This window comes from Odontesthes bonariensis, chromosome 1 (genome assembly GCF_027942865.1).
Source record: "Odontesthes bonariensis isolate fOdoBon6 chromosome 1, fOdoBon6.hap1, whole genome shotgun sequence".
Taxonomy (NCBI): domain Eukaryota; kingdom Metazoa; phylum Chordata; class Actinopteri; order Atheriniformes; family Atherinopsidae; genus Odontesthes; species Odontesthes bonariensis.
The window spans coordinates 26670913-26694990 of NC_134506.1; the positions used below are offsets into that span (position 1 = coordinate 26670913).

The 24078-nt window shown below is 39.2% G+C and overlaps 1 protein-coding gene across 1 annotated transcript in view; it reads right to left on the reverse strand.

Annotated features, from left to right (window-relative positions):
- LOC142378168 (CUB and sushi domain-containing protein 1-like) overlaps positions 1 to 24078 on the reverse strand; it is a 445101-nt gene that overhangs the window by 154220 nt on the left and 266803 nt on the right. Inside the window, exons 9-10 of the mRNA XM_075462406.1 lie at positions 18837 to 18961; positions 11476 to 11597 (exon numbers count right to left, since the gene is read on the reverse strand). Coding sequence (XP_075318521.1) covers positions 11476 to 11597; positions 18837 to 18961 — 247 coding nt within the window. The remainder of the gene's footprint in view (positions 1 to 11475; positions 11598 to 18836; positions 18962 to 24078) is intronic.

The following is a 24078-nucleotide window of genomic DNA, read 5'->3' on the forward strand; positions in this document are numbered from 1 at the left end:
AAAATCATTTTGGCACAGAAAAAATAGGACACAGGCTTACAATATACCAGTAAAGACCAGCCTGAAGTCCATAGGTTTTAAGTTTCCTGTGGTGTCTCAGTGGGTTTTTAATTGTTGACTCAAATATTCTACTATGTCTATTTAATTTTTGTTGTGCCTTCTCCTATTCACTGAGTTTAATCTTTTTCTCCACTTCACTTGTGGATTCTTTTTTTTGATTTTGCAACATTAACACAGCTTGCCGTTGCAAAATTTACTTTGGCACAGCTTCACGTTTTCCTCAAACATTTTTCCTTAATGGAGATTGATCAGTAACAAAAATGAAAACCACTATCAGGTCAAGTGACATCAGAAAACATTGTAGAAGATGTTTGGATGGGATGCTTCCCTCATGCTTCCACCCTTTTTCTCACTGAGTCGTACAACATGGCAGAAAATAATTTTAAAATATTTTGGACACTCATTGAGTTTCCAGCCGGCAAACCATGGAAACCTGGAGGAGATTCCAAATACGCCACAATGTAAAAAAAAAGATAATAAATCGATATTGAATGGAATGTTAATATTGTAATCAAATACATTTTGAACCAAAAAAAGGTGACGAATGCAGTCATAAACACTTTGTAACTATAAAAAATGCAAAACATGGAAGAACGGTTTTACTAGAAAAAAGATATATTGACATATTAACATAAGGTGGCATGTTGATATTCCAATATAATACAGTTTCAATGAATGAGAGAACAAAAAATAAACAAGCAGAAAATAAATAAACAAACAAAACTCCGGAACCGAAGTGCTCCTGCTTTTATTTGGCAGCAGAATCCTTCTCATACATCGTTAAACAAGTCACCCCTGGGAGCAGCACACTGCACCCTGCAATCACACCCCTCTGCTGTTGAACACTGAGAAATTGAGTGTTGAATGACTAACTTCCAGTCGCCTTTGTAGCTGTAGCAGCATGCATTCAGCATCAGATCATCAATCTGATATGTGCTCTAAAATGCTGCAATACTGGTATTCCATTATTCACCGCGCGTCCATTATTTATTAGCTGTACATCATATCACTGGCAGCATTAAGATGGCAGATTTCTGCTGTGTATAAGAGTCCTCTGAGCAAAAAAGCCTTGCTCTCAATTAGCGAAGCCCTGGTGTAGTACTGTAGGGGCCACGGGTGAACCATGTACATGTAAAATTGTGGACAGGAATCCATCACAAAGCCAATCGCACAACAGCACCAAAAAAACCTCACCACGGCTGATAAGAAGAGCAAAAACCATTTCAGCATGTCGGAATCAGCCACGCACTGCTAAGCCTTTGGCTGTGCTTTGTCAAAATAAAAATGTCTGGTAAATGTTCAGATAATGTTTAAGGATAGTGAACAGTCTGAGGGATTAGCTGCCATCATGACAGGCATGGCAATGAAGCCATGTATAACTATAAATCTGTATTCGTGTTTCATCGCAATCTTGCAGGCACAAAAAGTATGTAAAACTGTGAGCAGAGTGATCCAAACAGGATAATATCTAAAAGAAAAACACATTTGTAAAGCATGTTCCACTTTTTGACAATAGCAAATTACATTCAACATGCAGGCAAATAAATACGAGATGGATTCTTGCAGAAAGCATTTAACTGTCTCAGTATCATGTCACAGCCTTTGGCAATTCACAGTCTCTCCAAAATGGTAACAAATAATCGGTAAAACATGCAAAATAACATTGAGAGGCACTAATACCGCCTAACAACAAATGACAGGGAGCATTAATAAACTATTACACTTTAGTTGCTGATGTGTTTGCCACCCTATCTGAGGGCTCACAGGAACACTGTAGATTCTTTTATGAAACACATATCTTTGTCACAATGGCAATCATAATGTCCAGATGTCATGGCCATTTCAAACGAGACAGTCGTGATAGTCATACAAACAGGTAACATGTCAAAGACTGACAGCTGGATGACATGTAGGCAAATAGAGAGACTAACTAGTTTTTCACCTGTTTTAGTGGCTTACAGCAGCTAATACATACAGTAACAGCTGTGGTAAGTGCAAAGCAATGATCTCGCTCTACAGCGTTCTCGTTAGTATGTCCTTGTGTACACGTCACAGGTCCCAAAAAGATCATAAAATATTAATTCCATAATGGCTTTGATATGACTTTTGACTGGAGATGAAGAGAACTAGGAATGATTTACGCTGGGCTTGAAAACCAGACACAGACTATATGTATGTCTGCTTGTGTGTCTGAAGTTAAGGCTGTTATTAAAACAGTAGCCCAAGGTCATAAAGAAGAAAATGAAGCAGAAACAGACAATGATTTTTCTGTGTGTCAGTGTGTTTATTTGTGTGTGAGTAGAAGGTGGTCCTCACAGGTATATCTGTCATAACTGAAGCAGAACGAAGTCAGGGCACAGCTGTTTGCCTGAACGTGTGAGTGCAGTATGGCTGTGTTTCTCTGATATATATACATATATAGATAAATATGTTTGGGCTGTGTGAGGATTGCATGTTTAAAGGAAAAATGAATAGCAGAAGCAGACTTAAAGAAAAGAACTGAAGCATTATCACACCCAGGTCATTAAAGAAGCACCCAAGTTCTGTTCAATAGATCCAAAAAGACCCATTTAGATAGACATTAAGTGCAGCCTGCAAATCCAAGCTACTTTTGTTTTAATCCTCTAAAACAAAGAGAGAAACAAAGAATTAAGAATACAAACAACAAGGATGGGACACACCGAGACAAATAAAGAGCTATCAAAGACATTTTCAAATCTTCATTTGGTGTATACAAAATAAATAATTTACCACTAAACTTAGGTGCTCTCTTTTGATGTCACTATTAATGAGTTTCGGTTTGAACTGGATTTGACATTATTTCAGAAAAAGGGCAAATGAGGTAAAGAGAAAAAACTCTCTGTTTTCGAGTAGATACTCTTCAAAGGGATGAGTGAAGCGTTATTGCTCCGATGTCATTAGCAAGCAACAGAGCAACTCAATGGGCCATTTAAACATTGCTCAGAGCACTGAGGAATCCAAACCCATAGTGAAGTGCCTTCGGTCCCATAAAGTTGCAGTGATATGAATTTTAAGGTTTTCAAAGAGTGCTATCACAGCAATTGAGAACAGTACAGAACAGTTTACCTCTTACACTGATCCTAAACTCATCATAAATTCATGTGTTTGGTCCTCAAATTAGACAAGAAAGACACTGTGAGTCAAAAGAAACCTCTAAACATTACCAGCACTGTGTGCTCAGATAACTATGTCCATCCATAGCACAGCAATAAAGCAAAAAAAAGAAAAAGAAAAAGAAAGAATACAAAACATATGGTATGTCTAAGTCTGTTGTCAAATCAATCAAATTCAAAGAAAAATAATGAGGAATAATTGGTTTTCCTTCAGCCTCATTTATACGGTGGAGAGGTTGGTTTAAGTTCATCATTTTACTCATGGAAATTGTGGCAGGTCCTCAACCACACAGAGATGTTCCTCTCCAGGGTTATTCACACTCAACACCTCCAGTTAGACTAAATTATCCTGCACATACTCTGCTGTTGTGCAGAAAATGATTCCCCTGAAAAAACTAATTTAATGTGGGCCTTTTTGAAATGTCAACATAGCGCGCATTATGTGAATTGCATTCAGTCAACCATTTCAACTTCCAAATAAGCAGAGTCAGCCCTTACGTGTAGTCGTACACATGGGTACGGTTTCATGTCAATCTTGGTGGCAGTAACACCAACTTACCTATTTTTATTATGACTCACAGCCACACAAGTTTACTTTTCAGACATTTTATATACCGTACACATATATATATATATATATATATATATATATATATATATATATATATATATATATATAGTAGTGTATTGGGGAATGGATAGATTTGGTTTGATCTACCTCCAAACTAACCCACTCAGCCAACTTCTGTGAAACCACAATTTACTGAAAGTCTCACTGTTTAACTGGTATACTTTAAAAGAAAGGACACAAAATCTTGCATATGATTTTCCAATACATCACTTTAAAGGCCCTAACCGCATGAGCGTGATAAATCAAAATGTACAAACGAGCACTCTGATGATATATTATAGGTTTTTATAAGTTGGCAATTCTGAATAACATAACAGATAATGTAACTTAAAGTTTTAAATACCTAATAATCGAACACATGCAAAGTATTTAAAACTTGGTCTTGCATTTGAGATTTCCAAGTTAATATAAGTTTAGCAATAGCCTGACTTCATCTTTTTAGAACACTCCTTAATTTATTTTGTCACTTTCAGTCCACAGGGATCATAGTCATTTTGTTTGGCGCCTTCTTATAAGTTCAACTTGGGAGGGACTGATCAGACTTGCCAGACACTTTATCATTTTCTACCTTCTTGTGTTATTTAATCATGTTATGGTTTATAATAGCTTTATTTTATTCTTATTTAATGTGTGTCATTTTGAAGCTGCTAAGTTCAATGGTTCCGGGACCCCCTTCTTTACTCGTAGCTTTTCAGCCAAATAAACTAGTACAGAATATCCCAAATATGTCACAAGTGGATGGAGCGGGATGCTGAGGACCCAGAGTGCAGATAAAGCAGGAAGAAGGTGAAGGACTAACGATTGAATGAACAAAGGATTTATTGAAATATCTCATCTATACAGAAAGCTGGGTGGAACTAAGATACTGCAAAGAAAAATTAGAAATGGAAAAAGAGAAACAGAGTTACTAAATACAACAGAAACACACAGGAGAACACAGATGACCTGAACAAACATACAAACGAACGAACGAACGAACAAAGTACGTACGTACATTTATACATACATTGATTGGTTGATTGATTGATTGATGTGGCAAAAAAGAACTGAAACCCAGGGAAATATTTACAGAGGGAGTGATTAACAAATGGACAACAGGTGAGGCAATAAAACCAGGTGTGAAAGAGAAGAGCGAAGTAGAACCAACAGATATCAACAGAGACTGGAATTATCAAAATGAAAACAAGCAAACAAAAAAAAAAAAAATCAATGACCAAAATTAAACAAAAGGTACAGAACTTTACATCCATCCATACATTTTCTATACCCGCTTAATCCAATTTTAGGGTCGCAGGGGGGCTGGAGCCTATCACAGCAGTCATTGGGCGAGAGGCAAGGTGCACCCTGGACAGGTCGCCAGTCCATCACAGGGCCACACAGAGATACTTACGGTCAATTAAAGCGTTACCAATTAACCTAACATGCATGTTTTTGGGTGGTAGGAGGAAGCTGGAATACCCAGAGAGAGCCCACGCATACACAGGGAGAACATGCAAACTCCCTACAGAAAGGCTGGGAATCGAACCCAGAACCCTCTTGCTGTGAGTCGACGGTGCTGACCACCACACCACCGTGCAGCCCCAGAACATCACATGACAAAGAAAACAAAAACACGGAACATGAGAAAGCATTGTCTGAATACACAATGGTTGGGGACATTCTTCATGTCTGTTAAGGCTATTTTCAAAATGCAATTAGTTATAGAAAACAAATACCATCATTTATTTACACATTTCTTTTTTATTATGCCACATCCAATTTCTAGGATCATTTCACTGACAGTCTAATCAGAATATTAGAAGCTCTTTGGCTGCTTGGGAGTGTTATAAATCATGCAAAAAGTGCACTGCATCTTGCGGCAACAGCGAAAGCTATGATAGATACAAGCTACGCAGGCAATGAAGGACACAACAGGAGCAGATTGTAACCTGTGCTTGAAGATTCTCATCTTTACAATGGATTTAGATAAGTGATAAAAAAAAAGGTCCTAAATTGTATTGTGCATGAGATCCAAGCCTAATGCACTCGGTAAAGGTTTTAGCAATAATTTAGCCGGAGGTTCATATAGTTTTTACTGAAGTAACTAAATATTTCAGAAGCTGTGTCTGTCATACAAATCATTACGTGGGTGTTTTCTGTGGAAAAAGGGCTCTCATCAAAATAAATCAAGGTGGGAATTTACTGCTTGCTCTGAGTAAAAGCCTTCAAGCATTCATTAGCTTCTTCTCTTATTTCTTTTACGTGTTTTTCAGCATGTCAAGAGCAAGAGTGTGTCCCAGCATGCACTAACAGAGGGGAGAGCTCAACCCTAGGCAGACGGCCAGGTAATTACAGGCCAGACATAGATATACTATACTACAACTCATTAACAGTCCTGCATGTCTTTGGACTTTACAAGGAAACAGGATCAGAGAGGGGAAACTCTGAACCTCAGATCCAGGGGCGTAACAGCAGACAGAAGGGTCAGGCTGCTAAGTGAAGCTCGATTCGTCGTGCTTTGAGTCACTGTGTTTCCTCACATCTGAACACCTTTATACACAACAAAAGAAACAACTGAACATATGAGGACATTATGTTCACTTGATTATGTTCCTATATCAAAATAAACATGTGATGTGCAGTGGGGAACAGACATCCAACTGCAGTGGTTGACACTCACTGCCTCTCATTAAGATGTTAGCAAATCTATGGAACAAGAAAAAGTTGTGGCAGAGATAAAGATAAAAGAAAGAATGACCTAATTCCTTGAGATCTGGTCACAAGAGATTAATTTTCTCTGAAATGATGTGTATAACACGGTCATTACAAATTCACTATAATAAAATGGTTTCATTACAGAATTGTGGGTGCAGTGTTTGCAACAATTAGTGCACCGCATCTTGAGCTTATTTGAAAATGCCTTTCGGTTAATCATTGTGCCTCAGTGTAATGCGCTCTGACAAGTGGCTTTCCATTGCGGCGCAAACAAAAATAAACATTAGAGGATGCTGGACCTTTGGCTGTACCCTGACAGTACCCAGATGTGGCACATGTTTATATGTTGCAGTCTTGCTCTGAGGTCACTTTTGCTTTAAAGGGTGAGAAAGCAAACAGATGCTCTCTGGTAAAATAACTTCCTTGTTGGGGTATAAAAGCCCCTTTGAGTGCTCTTGACCTGTTGCCGGACACACTATGAAAATAAACCATATGCTGCTTTACAGCAACAACAGTGGGGAAACTCTCAAGACTATACAGTGTTTTATGATGAAGCAGAAAACTTTGCGGTGGCAATGCATCACCGAGGATAGCATCTAGTAAAGAGGGATTAGACTAAGCTCATGTGACGAATTACTGACTGTCATGGTGCCAAATCACAGTCAAAAGCCAGAACGGCAAAAACACTTGAATTGAGATAATGTGTTAATTGGACAGCAATTGATCCAGGTCTTTTTTTTTTATTATCATGGACACTAATGTTTAGCCATTATGTCCTTTACTGATTAATTTTGCTTAAAATAATTGAACATCATCCTCACTGAGTTATGTGCTGTGTATTGTACTGTTTTGCAGTAATAGTGTACTCATAAGACTGTTGCAACTCTTAAGTCATTATAAGATCAACTTACACTTAGTTAGAGTCAATAAAGTTGATTTAGCTCATTTACGTCAGTTTAGGTTTAGGGTATAGTTAGTTCTATTGCCCAAGTAATCCAAGTTCAATGATATACATCATTATGAACATATTTCTAGCTCTGAATTCTGCTATCATAGCTTTTGAAATGAAAATCATTGACAAAAATGTCAATATAAATATAGTTTTTCCTTTAGGATAAATAAAGTATATTTTTCATTCCTTTTCATTTCATGGTGCAAGCTTTTCACCAGACTGTAACAAACAGAAGAGATGGACTGGATGCTGCCTACTGACAGTGTGTAGACTATCCTCCCCAAAACATGCCCCTTTGGCATTTGTTCATGTAGGCAGATAGGTTCAATAATAACGCTCAAAGAATATGCGACTTCTAGTGGTCATGGGAGCAATTACATATGGAAGGTGAAAATGACGTCCGTAATGTTTTTCAAAGTCGTTTTTTTTCCAGGTAGTTTTGATTTCTAACGTTAAACAAGTGATGTTACCCCCTAAAGCCATGGAATGCCAATGCAATGGTTCAGCCTATGACATTAAAAGACACGAATTGTGCCAGTTTGTTACTATAATCTGCGCTGTATGTACCAATTAAATTTCCAAAAGCTGCTATTTAAATAAAACTGTGCATGGCTGTTTGTCTCATTTGTCTCTGTGTGGGCCTGTGAAGGACTGCCGACCTGTCCAGGGTGTACCCTGCCTCTCGCCCAATGAAAGCCGGTAGAGGCTCCAGACCCACTGTGTGAACCTGAGTTGGATTAAGTGAGTACAGAAAATGAATGCATGGATGGATATAATTAAATTACCAAATTTAAATCGCCAACTTATTTAGAGGTAAGGTGAAAATATGGCATAAAACTAGAAACTACTCGCCAGTGCTGAAAAAATAAGACTCTTGCCTTGAGCTACGTCTTCATTTAAAAATCCGTTTACTGCCATGATACTTAAGCTAAGTAGCTGCATGAAGTGGCATGCACCTTGTTTTTGCCGACACAATATTATGACAAAGCGCTGAATTTTGGGCATTGTGTTTTTGTCATGTAACAGCTTGAGCAATAATACAAAACAATGTACTGCTACAGAATAACTTTAACATATCTGCTTCCAGCCTCTATCTGTCTTTATTGTCCTCAATTTCGGCAACAAGTAAAAGTTAAGAGAATGCGATTGAACGTCACTGAATATGTCAACGCTAAAGTAATGATGATGATCCTTGCTTGAAAACGATCCAACACCCAAAACAAAATACACAAACACACACACACACACACACACACACTTCCACACATGCTAATTTGTATTAATCAGGAAAATGACAGCAATGATTAGAGGCTTAATGGGCATGTGTGATGGTGCATTTCAGGCTGTATGTGTGTGAGCAGGCAGGAATGGTGCACATTTGAACAAAATAATTATCTGCTCCATACTGATGAATCCAACGACTGACACGCACAATAACATGCCCATACGCACAAGCTGTCAAGTCTTTTTTTTTTCTGCTGTCCACCCAAGTCTTTCCTCGCTATGACCTGAGAGTTGACAGTTTACCATGCAACATATTTTTCACTATCTCTGGCAGTTAGCAATTAAGCTGGCAGACAAAAAAATAAATATTTGGAGAGTAAACATTAATAAACTAACACACAACCACATATACACAAATGAAAACGCAGGCAGACACAAAAATAGAAGCACAGATAAAGCTTTTTGCCAAGAGGCTGACAGACCATAACCAACTATATTGATTGTACTGCTCTTATTCAGACTTAACAAGGTGACACACACTAGCCTACATTTCTTATTGGCCATTTAAACTTGTGCAAGGGAAAACTACATAAAAATGAAAAAGATGCATGCACCCTTAAATAAAAAGCCTTGTATATATATATATATATATATATATATATATATATATATATATATATATATACACACACACACACATAAAACACATTATTGATGAAAGAAATAATCTAGAATAATGGTCAGTCGAGGCAGTGCAAGTCCAGGGAGAAAGAAGACAGGCAGTGGAGATAAACAGGCAGACAAATGGCTACTTTCATCTAAAATTATGCTCATCTGCTGTCTTTATATACTTAGTTGCTTACCAAAAAGCATCTGTACTATTTTCTGGTTAACGCCCGATAAGCCACTAACAAAGGCCAATAGAGCGATCTGTCTATCGGCAATCTACGAAAAACTGTGTCAACAAACCGTAGAGCATGTGTTTCTCAATGTAAAACTGAACAACAACAACAAAAAAAGCTATGAATATTCCATCATCTACAGTACATAATATCATCTAAATGTTTTGAAAGTATTTTATCAACAAGGTGTTTCTCTTTTGCAAATCCACGTACTTTGCTCCAGCTGCATTCTATATTTAAAGTTTACACTGTTAATATTACAAAGATAGAAAAGTATGTATCAAATAATGCACATCAATCTGACTATATTACTGACTCAGTTGGAGATATTTCAGGTTTATCTCAAATGCAAATCATTTCGTCAGTGGTCACTTCACATTGAAATACCGATGCCGTTATGTTTAGGCTTTTCCCTGTTGTTTTCTGCATGTAAGGAAGGAGTCTTTTCCAGCTTTTTTGATGATAAAACTCCAAGTACAGCCAAGGGACTTCCCTTATCTTATTGATACCTTGAAGTCTTGTATGACACTTACAGTACGAATCGTCTGAAGTCATTTTGACGGATGTGTCTCAGGATGGAGACAACTCATGACTGCGATGATGTTATGAAACAGAATTTGATATTCCATTAGAGGCTCATGGCAACGTGGATCATTTAAATCCACACAGTAATACACTGAAACTACGTCATGGTCTGACACAAGCTCTTGGCTTCCTTATGAAAAACCATTTCTCTACACCAAGGTCAGGAAGACACAGGGGAGAAAAAAAAGTCTATTTCTCTCTACTCCTCTGTCTGCCTTTTATGTTTTCTGTCCTCTTTTCTCAATTATATCTCACCATTTCTCTATGCTTGCCTTTTGGAGCTCAGAGGTGAGCAGACTCCCTTTCTATCCATCTTTTGAGAAAACTCCAGTGTCACATGTCAAGTACCTGTCTGGACACTCGGTCCTTTTTCCCTTTTTCTCTTTACCATGCTTGCTTTTTAGATGTGAAGCAGTCTGCTGAATATTCAGCCCCATTTTTCTCCTCTTCCTTCTCTCTCTTTTCCCTGTAGTTTCCAATGAGCTCAGTGCCATATCATTCTCCTTTTTGCCTTCCCCTCTCTCTCTCCTCTCGCCATCTTCAAACTTAACATTTTAGACAAATCAAAGTGAAAGGAGGAAAGCAGATGACAGAGGGAGAAAGTGGATTGGAAGAAAGCAGTGCAGAGCAGAGCAGATGAGGGTGAGGCGAGAGGGGAAGCAAATAAAGAACTCTTGGATGTTGGAAAAAAATGAGAGGCAAGCAGATGGGGAGAGAGAAGAGTACAGAAGTAGGGCAGGGAAGGGTGAAGACGTATACAAAGAGATAGGACGAGCACAGAATAGAATAACAAAAACTGCTGTTTCTTGTATAACTGTTATATATTAGGTGTATGAATTATTCACGTACGTACAACAATTGCTCAATCGCAAAAGTTGCCTTTACAAAATTTGGAAGGTGTGTTGGCCGCCAGTTCCACAAAATGAAACTGAATTCAGTCAGCAAACAGAAGACAAAAAGGAATTTCAAGTACTGTCCTGCAGTTTCCTCAATACTCCATATTCGAGGATGCGTGTGCAGGTTTTTTTTCCGGTGACATCCTGTTCCATAGAAATGCTGTTGGATACTTATACTCAGATATTTGGATCTGATTAAATAAAAAAATAAAAAACAAACAAGCCATAAAATGAAAAACAAAACTGAACTCAAACTTGACATCCTGAACTGAAAAAATAATCAGTTTGAAAATGTTTGACTTTTAAGATCATTAAAATGCCCCACACGATGTAATGTAAGAAGAGAAGAATAGAATAGAATAGAATACTGAAAAAAAAATAATGAAAATGAGCTCACCTTCTCAGAGTCCATTGCACTGATGACCCACACACAGTGTGCATTGTTCTCATATTGAACAGGGTAATTAGGAGAAGTTATGACCCCTCTGGGCCCCCTTAGGTTACTGCCACAGGTACGAGCTACAAAAGAAGACAGCAAAGGTGAGAAACAGAGTGACATAGAAACTTAGAGAAATCATGTTCCCAAAGGAAAAGCTTCTTATCCTGAAATATATATAAAATGGTAAGAGAGTGAGGAAAGTATACGAAACAGTCTAAAAACATAGTGATCTTAAAATAAAATGAATCAGTTCAGTTTTGAATCCTTCTTTAGAGGATTAACCCCTCATAATACCATTTTCATTTTGATCCCAGAGTACCAGAGTTTCATCAGCTTTTATTTTTACTGAGTGACTTCTTGACTTTAGTTGTTTGGTTGTTTTTTTTTTTTTTTTTTAAGATTCATCAAACATCACGAAAACAACCAACATGGCTACATGCAAAGTTAAGTTGAGCTAGTTACAGGCCAACTTGACCATTAAACTCCGGGGCATTTGAAGCGCAATCCCATTGCTAGAGGCAGTGGCGGTTGGTCAATAGAGGGCGCTAGAGCGCCGCCCCTCCCGTGAATCAACCATAACAAATATGAAATTAATTATACATTTGTACATTGCGTTTTTACTCGTTCAGTGGTGTGATAGACTCTGCTGTAGGCTACATGCCACTGCCAGCAACCATTAAATGCTTTCGACTTTAATCTAGGCTTGCTATTTGCTATTGGAAGCCCTCTCCAGGTGGTCGCCGGTAACACTCTATGAGAGCTAGCAAACTTTTTTACCGCGAACAAGCAGAGGCAGCTTTTCATTGGCACATGAAAAATTGATTCTAGTTCGCATCTCTGTGCGCCCAGACCAATGGCAGAGTTTTCCATATTTTTAATCTTAACGTGATTGGACAATTCATCGAATCAATCACGTCCATTAAGCAAGCATCCGAGGAAGCGCCGGGCTCTCGGGGAAGAAGACCACAGACAGTAGGATTGCTGCAGAGGTGAGTCTCTGTTGCAGAAATTAGTTGTTGTCCATTTTTCAGTGCAGTCCAGTCAAGTCAGCTTTATTTATATAGCACATTTAAAAACATCAGAATTGATCCAGTCTTCTATATTAGTCCTCAAAACAGACACCTACCTTTTAATGTGATCTTTGTTTTTCCTGAATATTTGTACATTTTGCAATAGAATAGGACATTCAGAACCATCATCCCTACTATTATGTTGTGGTTATGGTATAACATGTGGTCTATTCTAATTACAGTAGCCTATATTTCTTTATCTATTCTGTCCCAAAACTCTTTATTTAAGGTCAACAATATCCAAAGTATCTCTCTAATTGTATTAATACTTGAACAATGGTCTAGTTTAGGTGGTTTTTAGAATTTGTGTGTTGTGTTCTGATTGTGAGGTGCTATTTGACCCGTCACGCGCAACTGCGCCCCCCCAACAAATTGAATCACCAGCCGCCACTGGCTAGAGGTTGTCAAATACTGACAGTAGGACACAGACTGGTGCAAATCTGCGCTCCCTGTGCGGAGATCGCGCTGTTCGCTCAGCCTGTCATGCGAGGCTAATACGTGGTGGCTAAGGGGCAACTGCTAACCCTTCCACGTAAAACAACAACTTGCACACTGCAGAAACGTCACACCACTTTATAAACCATCCGACAATAAAGTCACAAGCCTTACCATCAAAACCATATGCATGGTTCTCACATTACTGGCATGGGGACGTTACAAAACAACTTTATAAACAGCATGTAACTCACCGGTTATTGGTTCGCTCGCGCATGTGAAAGCCCAAAAGAGTCGATGGACAATAATCCCATATACAAAACAATTAATCTTCTCTAGAAAAACTGCGTTCAAGTATTTAAAACATTACAACAATATTACTGGGCATGTATTGTTGTAATGTTTTAAATACTTGAACGCAGTTTTTCTAGAGAAGATAATTGTTTTGTATATGTGATTATTGTCCATCGACTCTTTTGGGCTTTCACATGCGCGAGCGTACAACTAACCGGTGAGTTACATGCTGTTTATAAAGTTGTTTTGTAACGTCCCCATCCCAGTAATGTGAGAACCATGCATATGGTTTTGATGGTAAGGCTTGTGACTTTATTGTCAATTCAATTCAATAATACTCTAGCTTTGTGCTTTATTTTTGATGTTTTGGGGTGGTTTTGTGATATTCATGGTTATAGCCTACTTCTGCCTTAATTTCTTCCTAAAGTTGCCAATGTATGTCTTCTTAAACACACTCAGAAGGAATGAAAGTAAAGTTGATATCATTGAAGCAAATGAATCGTGAGTACAGTAACGATATTCATAAGCAAACGCATAAAAAAGACAAATGTAGACTAACTCTAAGTCTAACTAAGTCTAACAAAGTCACTTGACCAGAAGAGTAAAACTTAAGTGAAGATGTTTGAAAACATAAGTTTAGTCAGTCAAAGTAGAGCCATGGTGGCAGAGGTTAAAAAAAAAAAAAAAAAAAGGAAATTGAGGTTATAAAGAGTAAAAGATGGCTATGCGAGAAAGGCTGAGAACGGAAAGTAGAGGAGGAAAGGGAAGAGGCACAAAAGAGACTGAAAATGCCAGGAGAGAAGGGTAGAGAGATGAGGACCCCCGATGACTGATCTGCCTGTTAATTAGAAAAGAGAGCTGAAACACACTGTGATACACACAGCTACATTGACACACAGAAACACATTCATGCAATTCACCTCAGAAACAAGCTTCTAATTAACAGTAAAGTCTCAGTAGAGAATGAGAGGGGCTCGTGGGTCTTAATCCCAGAAGAGTGATCACGCCACATAGTACAATACTCCAGAACTGCAGCTGACTGTAAACATTTTTAACCTCTGCCTTCCTACTTTCCAGCAGACCACTGACCTTGTTATCTTCCCCTTCTCAATTTCATCTGCTCCTTAATCGCTCTTTTTGCATTGTTACCCTTTCTATATATTTTGCTGAGTGATGTCCAAAGAGATCAATCAATGTGTGAATATGCACACACCGAATATACGGTTTCCTGCCGCCGTATAACTCCAATGCAATTTCACATGAAAAATTCACATCTTGAATTCTGATTTTCTAATACAAATATGAAAGTGTGAGAAGGAGCTAGTGCTGGGCGGTATACCGGTTCACACCGAATACCGGTTTATAATTTCGTTATGATATGAATTTTTAATATACCGCCATACCGGTGTATTTGATTACACAACGGGGGGAACGCTGCGTCGCGCGACATTGTTTGAGACGGGACCCTTTTCAGTGTTGCGCTTCTAAACACGCATGTTTACTGTCTATGGGTGCGAGGTGGTAATAAGCACTTGCGTTAGGTGAAGGTGGATAGGTCACACCGAATACCGGTTTATAATTTCGTTATGATATGAATTTTTAATATACCGCCATACCGGTGTATTTGATTACACAACGGGGGGAACGCTGCGTCGCGCGACATTGTTTGAGACGGGACCCTTTTCAGTGTTGCGCTTCTAAACACGCATGTTTACTGTCTATGGGTGCGAGGTGGTAATAAGCACTTGCGTTAGGTGAAGGTGGATAGGATAGACATGGAAAGTTCCGAAATCGAAGCTGCAGAACAAGTAGAACATGCTGACACAGAAGAACTTGTGCCAAAAAAAGGAGCCGTGTCTGTAGTTTGGAAGTTTTTTGGTTTCAAAAAATCCGACGTCGACCAAACAACCATTTTATTTATTTTAAGTGTTGTCGGGCTACAGTTGTCGCTGGAGGTGGCAACACGAGCAATTTGCTCCATCACCTTAGCCGTAAGCATGTCTTAGAATATCAAGAATGCATGAAGTTAAGGTCAGCACCCGCCACATCAGCAGGTAACACGGGGAAAGCAAAAGAAAAGTCGAGCCAAATGTCACTTCAAGACGCATTTGCTAGTCTACGACCTCATATTGATGCAAAAATATAATTATTGCAAGTTGCACTACTTTTTTGTATTGATTTTCATAAAAGATGTTTGAAATTTGCACAGTAAAAGTTCTGTATTTTGACTGCAATTGTGTTTGCATTCCGATTCCTCACTTCATTAGAATCATGAGTAGCACTTCTTTGTAAACAGCATAATTTTGTGGGGCTTTATTCTATGACGGTAAAATAGACCATCCTTAATTAATCTACTGCAGTAATTCTGTTCTCAATCTGTAGAAAATGCTGTGAACACCTAATTATGCATGAAAAAAAATACCGTGATATACCGTGAAACCGTGAAAAAATACAGTGATGTGTATTTTTGGTCATACCGCCCAGCAATAGAAGGAGCTGTTCCATATTTAGAAATATATCCATTATACATTATTTTCTGCAATTGTTTCTTTTGGTGCTTCATTGATAGCCTGGCTGACGCGTCCACAATCTCGATGAGATGGTGGTCTGGGAACTAGGTGTGCATTTTCTCGTATTTGAGGCGTGGTTTACGAATGCCTGGAGCCGTTTATTGGGCGCTACGAATGTCTATCAAATGACGTCAGGTTCTTCCCATGCTGCTTTGCGCGCGATTAATAGCCAATTGTATCACTTATACCAGATGACGACAGAAATTCGACGAGGAAGAAGAAAAAAAAGTAAAATAAAAGTAAACTTGCGCTCTAAGCTACTTAAATTAACAACAAAGTATGCCTATATGCTATATTCTACATGAATTTTTATGTTGTAGAGTTGTGAATTTATTTTATCAATGGAGAAATTGAGCAGCCTTGCTTTGTTGTCTACAGTAGTAGATCAACCCTCATCTTACATTGAAGCTCCCAGCTCCCTGAAGTGACGTCGACGCAGCTTTAGCAGCAGAGAAGCTATTAGGCTTGTGTTGATAATAATAAACTCCTGGACTATGTACAAACTTCCAAATGCATCGTTTTGTGAGTACAGACCATATTTGTACTACTGTAGAAGTTTGGTGTCATGACATGTGATTTTAGTGTGGTAATTTTGGAGATACTGCCAGGGTCCGTTAGCGCTTGTACGAAGCTATTCGGGATAACTCTGTAACTCAGCTGGTGTTCAGCCAATATCAAAAAAACTGCGGGTGGGCTACTTGGCTGGATGTCACGGTTCAAATGACCCCAGGGTGAATCTACTCCGAAACACTTTCTAAGGCTGCATTGAACGGTAACGTTGTGTCCGCTGTCATGTTGGATTAACACTCTACAAGCTTCGGTGTAGCGCATGGACGTCGTCATCGGCTTGCTGCCGCCGCCCCCCCCCCGTTCTGTGATTGGTTCCCAAACTCTGGCAAAAATAAGGGCGGTGGTTTCCAGGCTGACTTTGCAGTGAGAATGAAATCGAGCGCAAAGCAGCATGGGATTTCCCAGGCTACTTCATTGATGGAATATGAAGTGTAATGCATTTTGAGTGAGACACCTAGTTTTCTGCACCGTTCATATGAGAAAATATTCTACTATGCATATCTTGAGATTCAGTTTATACTGTATCAGGTTTCAAACACTAATACATTTTATCGTTTTGTTATCTTGTCTCATGGTGTTTTCCATCATTACATCATTTCCAAGTTTTCTTTGGTCCTTGGAGTTTTTTTTGTCAGCGATCTACGTAAAAGCTCAAAAACAGACTGCAAGATGGACAAAGAGTCCAATCCTATCAATGTTCTCTTCTAAACATATTCTCTTTCATTTGGATTACAAAGAAATTATAATTAATGTGAAATACCTGATAATGCTGTCAAGAATCACGTAACAAAACCATGCGATGTGAATTGTAAAAAAAACACAAATTTCACATCAAATTTTTCAAGAGGAAGCTAAATTTAGAGTTCCTCTTTCAATATTTTTACCCTCCCTTCATCAACTGTTTCTGACAGGAACAGTCAGTATCATGCATTCAGGCATGGCCCTGCAGTCACAGCAAGCCATATAGTCACAACACACATACACACAAAGACACACACATACATTATAACATGATGTGACAGGGACCCTACAGTACATGTCTGAGCGCAGGGACTGGCTGTCCGTCAAAAACACACACAGACACGCACACAAACAGCTCAAGGCCAACGCTGCTGCAGATATTAGGCATGTGACATTATCTGTTGGATACTTGCTTTCAGTGCAAGTGCGTCTGTGAGTGTGTGTTGCCACACACATCGGTGTGTATGCTGGCCGTCTGCCTTTTCATTGTGAAGCAAAAGACCCAACAGGGTATGGTCAGTAAACATGTGGGCAGTGAGAGCCCCCTGCATCATTGCCCACTGAGACAGTTGTTTGTTTTGTCAGTCAGAAAGTAAATCATGGTTTTTACACCTCAATTATTTAAATCCATATTATTTTGCTTTTTAGAACATCAGGATTATCAAATACCAGCAAACCACCATAACCGAGCTCTAAGTTCTACCACTCTGACCTTCCCTATGTAATACTTTGCATTGGATAGCTCAGGTAAGCTTTTCAATCAACATAGATGTTCTGGTGATGGTTCATGGGTGCAGTGACATTGATAACTTTCACACTACTCAAAGACCTAAACTGGTTTAACAAAATAGATGTTAACTTACAGCTGTAGGAATTGTTTTTTTTGGGCTTTTTATGCCTTTAATGGATAGTCAGTTGGAGAGAGAGACAGGAAGCATGGGGCAGAGAGATGGGGAAGACATGCAGCAAAGGGCCGTCTGGTGCGGGACTCGAACCGGGGACAGCTACAACGAGGAATATAGCCTCTGTACATGGGGCGGCCGCTTAACCCACTACTCCACCAACCGCCCCTGTAGGAATTGTTTTATCGATAAATTTATAAAGCCAATACCATTGGATCTGAAAAAACTCCACCCCAAAGAAAAATAAGCTTGCAAACCTTAAAATAGTTTGAGACGTTATAGAAATCCTTACATTTAGTTTGACTTTTATTTCATTCTGGACAGTAGGTCCGAATCTTCCTTCCAACACATCTTAAGGTGCGCAGTGGTAGAGATATGGTAGATGTAGTTATATATGGTTGATATAATAATCACTTCTTTTTTTTTCCGGACACCATTCAAACGTTTTCTGATTTGAGGATGTAATTCTTTATATACTCTAGAATACTTATCCCACTGAAAATTTTAAACTTTGATGTTAAAATCTCTTCTGTGATATCTATGTCTAATTTCTCTGATACTATGTTTGCTGTTATCTAACTTCGTTCACTACTTACTAATACCAAAGAACAAATACACTGAGCAAGATGAAGTATTTTGCTTTTGGAGATCAAAAGAAAAAGTTGCATCATAGTTCTGACACATAAACACCTGAGGACATTATAGCTATTTCAGTGATAATAACAATCAAGACTTACTTCTGCAGATGGGTCTGTGGTCATTCCAGGCAGCCAGTGTGTCAGTCACTCGTTGACAGGTGATACTTTTAGATCCATGTAATACGTAGCTGTCATCACAACTAAACTGGACGCTGGAGCCAATTCTAGTCAGGGAGACAAAACAGTGCCACTTGTCAAAAAGAGTAAAAACACAGACTGAGATTTTAGCTCTGACAGCTTCACAAAATGAATGCACGAAACAGAGGGATTGATTTTGTTATTCTGATGGTGTCTTTCTGCTTTCTTTGTTATTTATCTTCACTTTGCTCTTTACGACCCTATTCACCTATTATCCATTCTCTCCATTCTGTCTCTCATCATTTGTTCTGATCATTCTTGTTTCCAAATTCTCTCCAACTTGCTGTCTTACGGACATTCAGCCACATAAGTGGAAGTCTGCACGGTGTCTTGTCTGTGAAGCTTAATGCCTCCTCCCTGCCGACACAAATCACAGTCTACCACCTTGCCACACATCCGCAACATACAGCTCTGGTTGTGAATTGTCTCCACCCTGGTGCTGAACACTGTGGAGTCGTGCAGCCTGGCAAAATGTCCCTGTCAAAGAGATTATCCAGTTCTGCCTTCAGAGAAACTGATAACACAAAAGACAACTCATATTCTAAAGTGCCATAAGCTCAGAAAAGAAACGAAAAAGTTGTTATTTCTGAAGATGTTCTAAATCTATTTTTCTATGAATCAAAAGATAGCCAGAGCACACTAGGTTCCAGCCATTCCGCGCAAGCTCAGTAATGAAAACTCTTGTTTTCCTCTGAAACTATGTTGCTCATGTAATACTGATACGGTTTGGTGCCTGATGACGATTCAAACCTGTAGCACACCGAACACATCCATGCCAAGAGGCATTTGCATTTACACAGATGTACACACTGTGAAATACATATGGAGGTAATGACCTTTCACTAAATTAGACAACTCTTTTATTAGTGAGAGAGCTTGTGCAATAAGTAGTTGCTAATGATAAAGAAGAGCAGCAGGGGCAGAAGATTAAAAGATGATTATCATTAAAGGTTTTTTTTTTTTTTTTTTTGATCGGGGGTGTATGGGGGGGGCATTCTCAGAAAAAAAGAGGTAAAAGCGGAAAGCCTCTTTCATATGCATAAGAGAATTATTTCAACAATTTCGGCGCCCCTGATGTTAAGTGATGAGCCGTAAGGAGAGATGATTATTTCACAATCACTCCTGCTTAAATGAAATGGCAACTTCATATCTACTGATTTGATGACAGACAACAAGGGGTGCATTTCTTTAAATCGCAGTGTCCACCACATCTCTGTTTACTGGCAAAGATCTCACTTGAGAAAGATTCCTTGTCATTTACTGTGTATGACCCCTGTATGGCTGGACCCTGGAGAGAGGGACTGGGACATAAAAGCAGCCCAGGAGTTTGACCAAAAGCTGCAGCTCAACACAATCAGCATAGTGAACACAGTGAGGAAAGGTTTTCAGAATACCCCTGTGTTGCCAGACAGTACTCTACAACCGCATGAATATGTTATAATATTGCACAAGTAGGAGCAGCAGAGATGCCAACCGTGTCAGTTTGATGGAGCGTCTTTTTTTGGGATAAATTTCTCCCTTTAGAATTACTCTTCTCAAAGCAGAGTAAAATCCATTCTCAATTCCATGTTTTGCACACTTAATTTGTTGTCGAGTGAATCTTAAAACCGTGCAACTATCAATGACATTTGATCTCATGTTAAAGTCCTCAGACCATTCCTACGGGACTTTGTAGAAGTCCGTTCTGGAAGTCAATTTCAGGATTCTGTGCTGGTGAAAAGTCTCTGCAGGCTTTCCATATCTGGATTCGACAGTGTGTCCTGTTGCTAAAAAGCACATTCTTGGTGTGATACTGATATCACCATTGCTCATACTTGGAGTTTGTACTTAAACAGACAAGATAATGTTTTTCCTTAATGTCAGACCCCTTTTGGAATAATTTGGCAAACTCCAAACCAGTTGTTATTTTATGAAGGATGACAGAATATTAATATGGATGATAAGCTGCTTCACAGATGGAGAACCCTGCGGCAGATTCTCCAAACTTATGGAGATCTCTGTGTGACTATTGGAATCTTTGTCACCTCCCTGATCCAAAACCCTGCTTGCAGGCTAACTCAATTTCGTTGGTCCTCCAAATTAAATAAAAGTGCTTTGAAAACGAACCCTATCCCCCAACCCCCACGCTATGCACATAGGCATACTCAAAACTAACACATTTTATTATTGAGGTCTGGTGACAGTTACTTGGACTTCATTGCTTTATTTTGTTCTCAGTGTGGATTGGAGCAGCCCTACGTGTACAGCTGTGTGCCTTTCAAGTTTGTGTTCAATGTGATCCATTCCGTTTGCCACCGGTGGACACAAAAGAAATTACACACAGCGGGGGCTTTGAATACTTTTGTTAGTAAAAAGAAAAAGAAAGTGGGGCTGAGTTTTCATCAGATCTAATTCCATAAGTGATGGAAAAATCACAACAAAAGCATCTAAAATAAATCTACAATACTAGGATTGGCAAAAAGCAACGCTCTCTGAACCATCATGAAAAAGACAAAACGTTGTCGTTGTAATATCAGGACTACATCATTCATTTACTACGAACATATTCTGAACTTAGAAGCACAGCAATTCCATACACAGTCCTTTTATATGATGCATTACAGCACACTTTTCCTACTTACTATCTGCTCTCTAATAGACTGGGGGACTTCTTTAGATCTCTGCTCCTTCTTTCCAGCTAAGCTCAACAGACGAAGATTTTTGCATTTAGGGGCATCACTTTTCATTGCTTTCAAGTTTTCTCTTGCCCATCACTTCTTTATATTTTCTCTCCATTCTGCAAAGTGCAAAATGTTTTTGACTATCCCCCATACTCTTAATTTATTACTTATAACACAGCAGAGAACGCAGAAAAGAATGGCCGGAGTTCCACCCGAGGTGTGTAAAGTAGTCTACAGAAACTAAAAAAAAAATAAAAAAAAAGTGGAAAGAGGTTGAATATGTTTCATTATCCTTATTTGTTAGTAAAATAAAGTGATATTAACTCAATTAGGATGGGACAGCATCTTTTACACCGCACTTTCTATATACCTCAGTAACCATCAGTTCTGCTTGATGCAGACAGATTAGCTGTGGAAAATGAATGAATGAACAAATAAATGGAACAACAAGAAATAGAAAATGGAGGACCCACTTTCGGAGTGCGTCTTTGGGAATAAACCCCAAATAAAATCCATGTTTTGCTGAATATGGAGAAAATGCAGGCTTTGGATGAGCTGCAGTAGTAAAGGGGGATGTTGTAGGATCAATATGCATCGTTGAGCAAACTATTTTCTGCAACATATGATTGGGAACATTGGGCCTCATGCAAGAACATTTTCGTATTTTTATTCTAAATTTCTCTCACTTTTTTCGTAAGAAGGTCTCGTACGAACACGCCACGTCAGATTCAACAAACGCTCTTAACTTCGGAAAAAGTGTGTAAACGACCTGCGTAAATGATGAATCACACTCGTGCGTATCTAAGTTCACGTGCACGAGGATAGTAGATTTGCATACTCCACGCCAAAAATTACACCATATAAGGCAGTGCTTCCTCGCTCCTGTGCCAGGAAGTGTTGAGTGCTGAGTCATGAGAATGACATCAAGGCGCAAAAAGAACAACTTTAGGGGCTCTGAGACTGAAGTTCTGCTTCCAGAGATCTAAAAAGGAAAATCTGTCATTTTTAGCAGTGTCAGCAGTGGAATTACGGGACCTGCTAAAGCGAAGAAATGGGAAGTTATTACGAGTGCTGTTAATTCCGTGTCACCTGTAGTTTGTAATGTCACCGAAATAAAAAAATTAATGGTTTGATATGAAAATGGCTTAAAAAAAACGTCTCGCCCTGGGCAGGCGATCGATGATTGCAACTAAAGCCGTGCAATCAGTTGTTGCCTCATCATGATGGCACTTTGATGGGGTGGTCCATGAGGGGGGTCTTCTGGCACCTTCTGGTCTGCCTGGGCTGGTTCAGGTTGTAGGAGACCCTCGTTCATGGCAATATTGCGCCATGAACGAGGTATCGAGACACACCCACCTGGCCTTCAGCTCAGTGCGCTGCACGACAGCACGGGTGCTTTGATGCATATATGCGTCTCGTGCTCCAATTATGATTGGCAGTCCAGCCACGGCATGAAAGTCCCTCTTAATTTGTACTTGTTGGACAGCGGTGTATGGGAATTTGATGTACCATGGGTGATAAACTGATGAGAGCTTTGATGAGCAAGGGGAGCGCACAACTCACAGAGGACTGGGACACCCCCGATCTGTCTCCAGTCTCTCTCTGAAAGGTTCCAGTGGCCAAAAATCCAAGGGTGGTGAGGACCTGGGTGTGTGGTGGAATTTGGTTTGATCGGCGTGTTTTTATCTGGAGTTGTGGCTCTAACAAGCTGCATATTTGTAGCAGCACAGTCCTTGGGAATCTTAATCGCGATGTCAGCCATTCGTCTGTCTCCACACGTTCTCTTCCAAGAGCCTGACGCACTAAGGCATCCAAAAGTAGCAAGACAGCCGCTGCGCTTCCCGTTACAGATTCAAATGAACCTTCAATTAGTGCACAATTTAAGTCAAACAGAATAATGTCAGCATAATTATGGGGTATAATGTATATTTATTTTTGTTTTCTTCAAAGTAATTAAATATACAATCCATTAGTCAAACAAACTTGATTGGAATAACAGCGGACTATTTTACGAAACTCCTACGTCAGGTCTGGATCACTCGTAAATTCTGTTTGTACCTGAAAGAAAACATAAAATACGAAAAGATTGGTGAATGCGCCAATTCCCTTAAATCACTCGTACGGACGATTTAAGAACAAATCTGTGCGTACGAACGCTTCTTGCATGAGGCCCATTGTAGGATATCCTGTATCATATCCAGAACTTACGTTAACTCCATATGTGCATTATCATCTTGTTTTGAATCAGATAGATTCTGAGACTATTGCGGTGCATAAAAACCGCTAACAATTCAAGCAGGGATAATGAGCTGGCAACAGTCTTCATTCAGTGTTGATTCTTTCTGAATGCACGACTACATCTGAATGATAAAGAGACAAATCAAAGGGATTCACCTCGTTCACCTGAATATGGAAAGCACACCACAAACTAGAGTGACACACATAACATGCAGGTGGTAGGACTATGAGGGTTATGAGTGCGA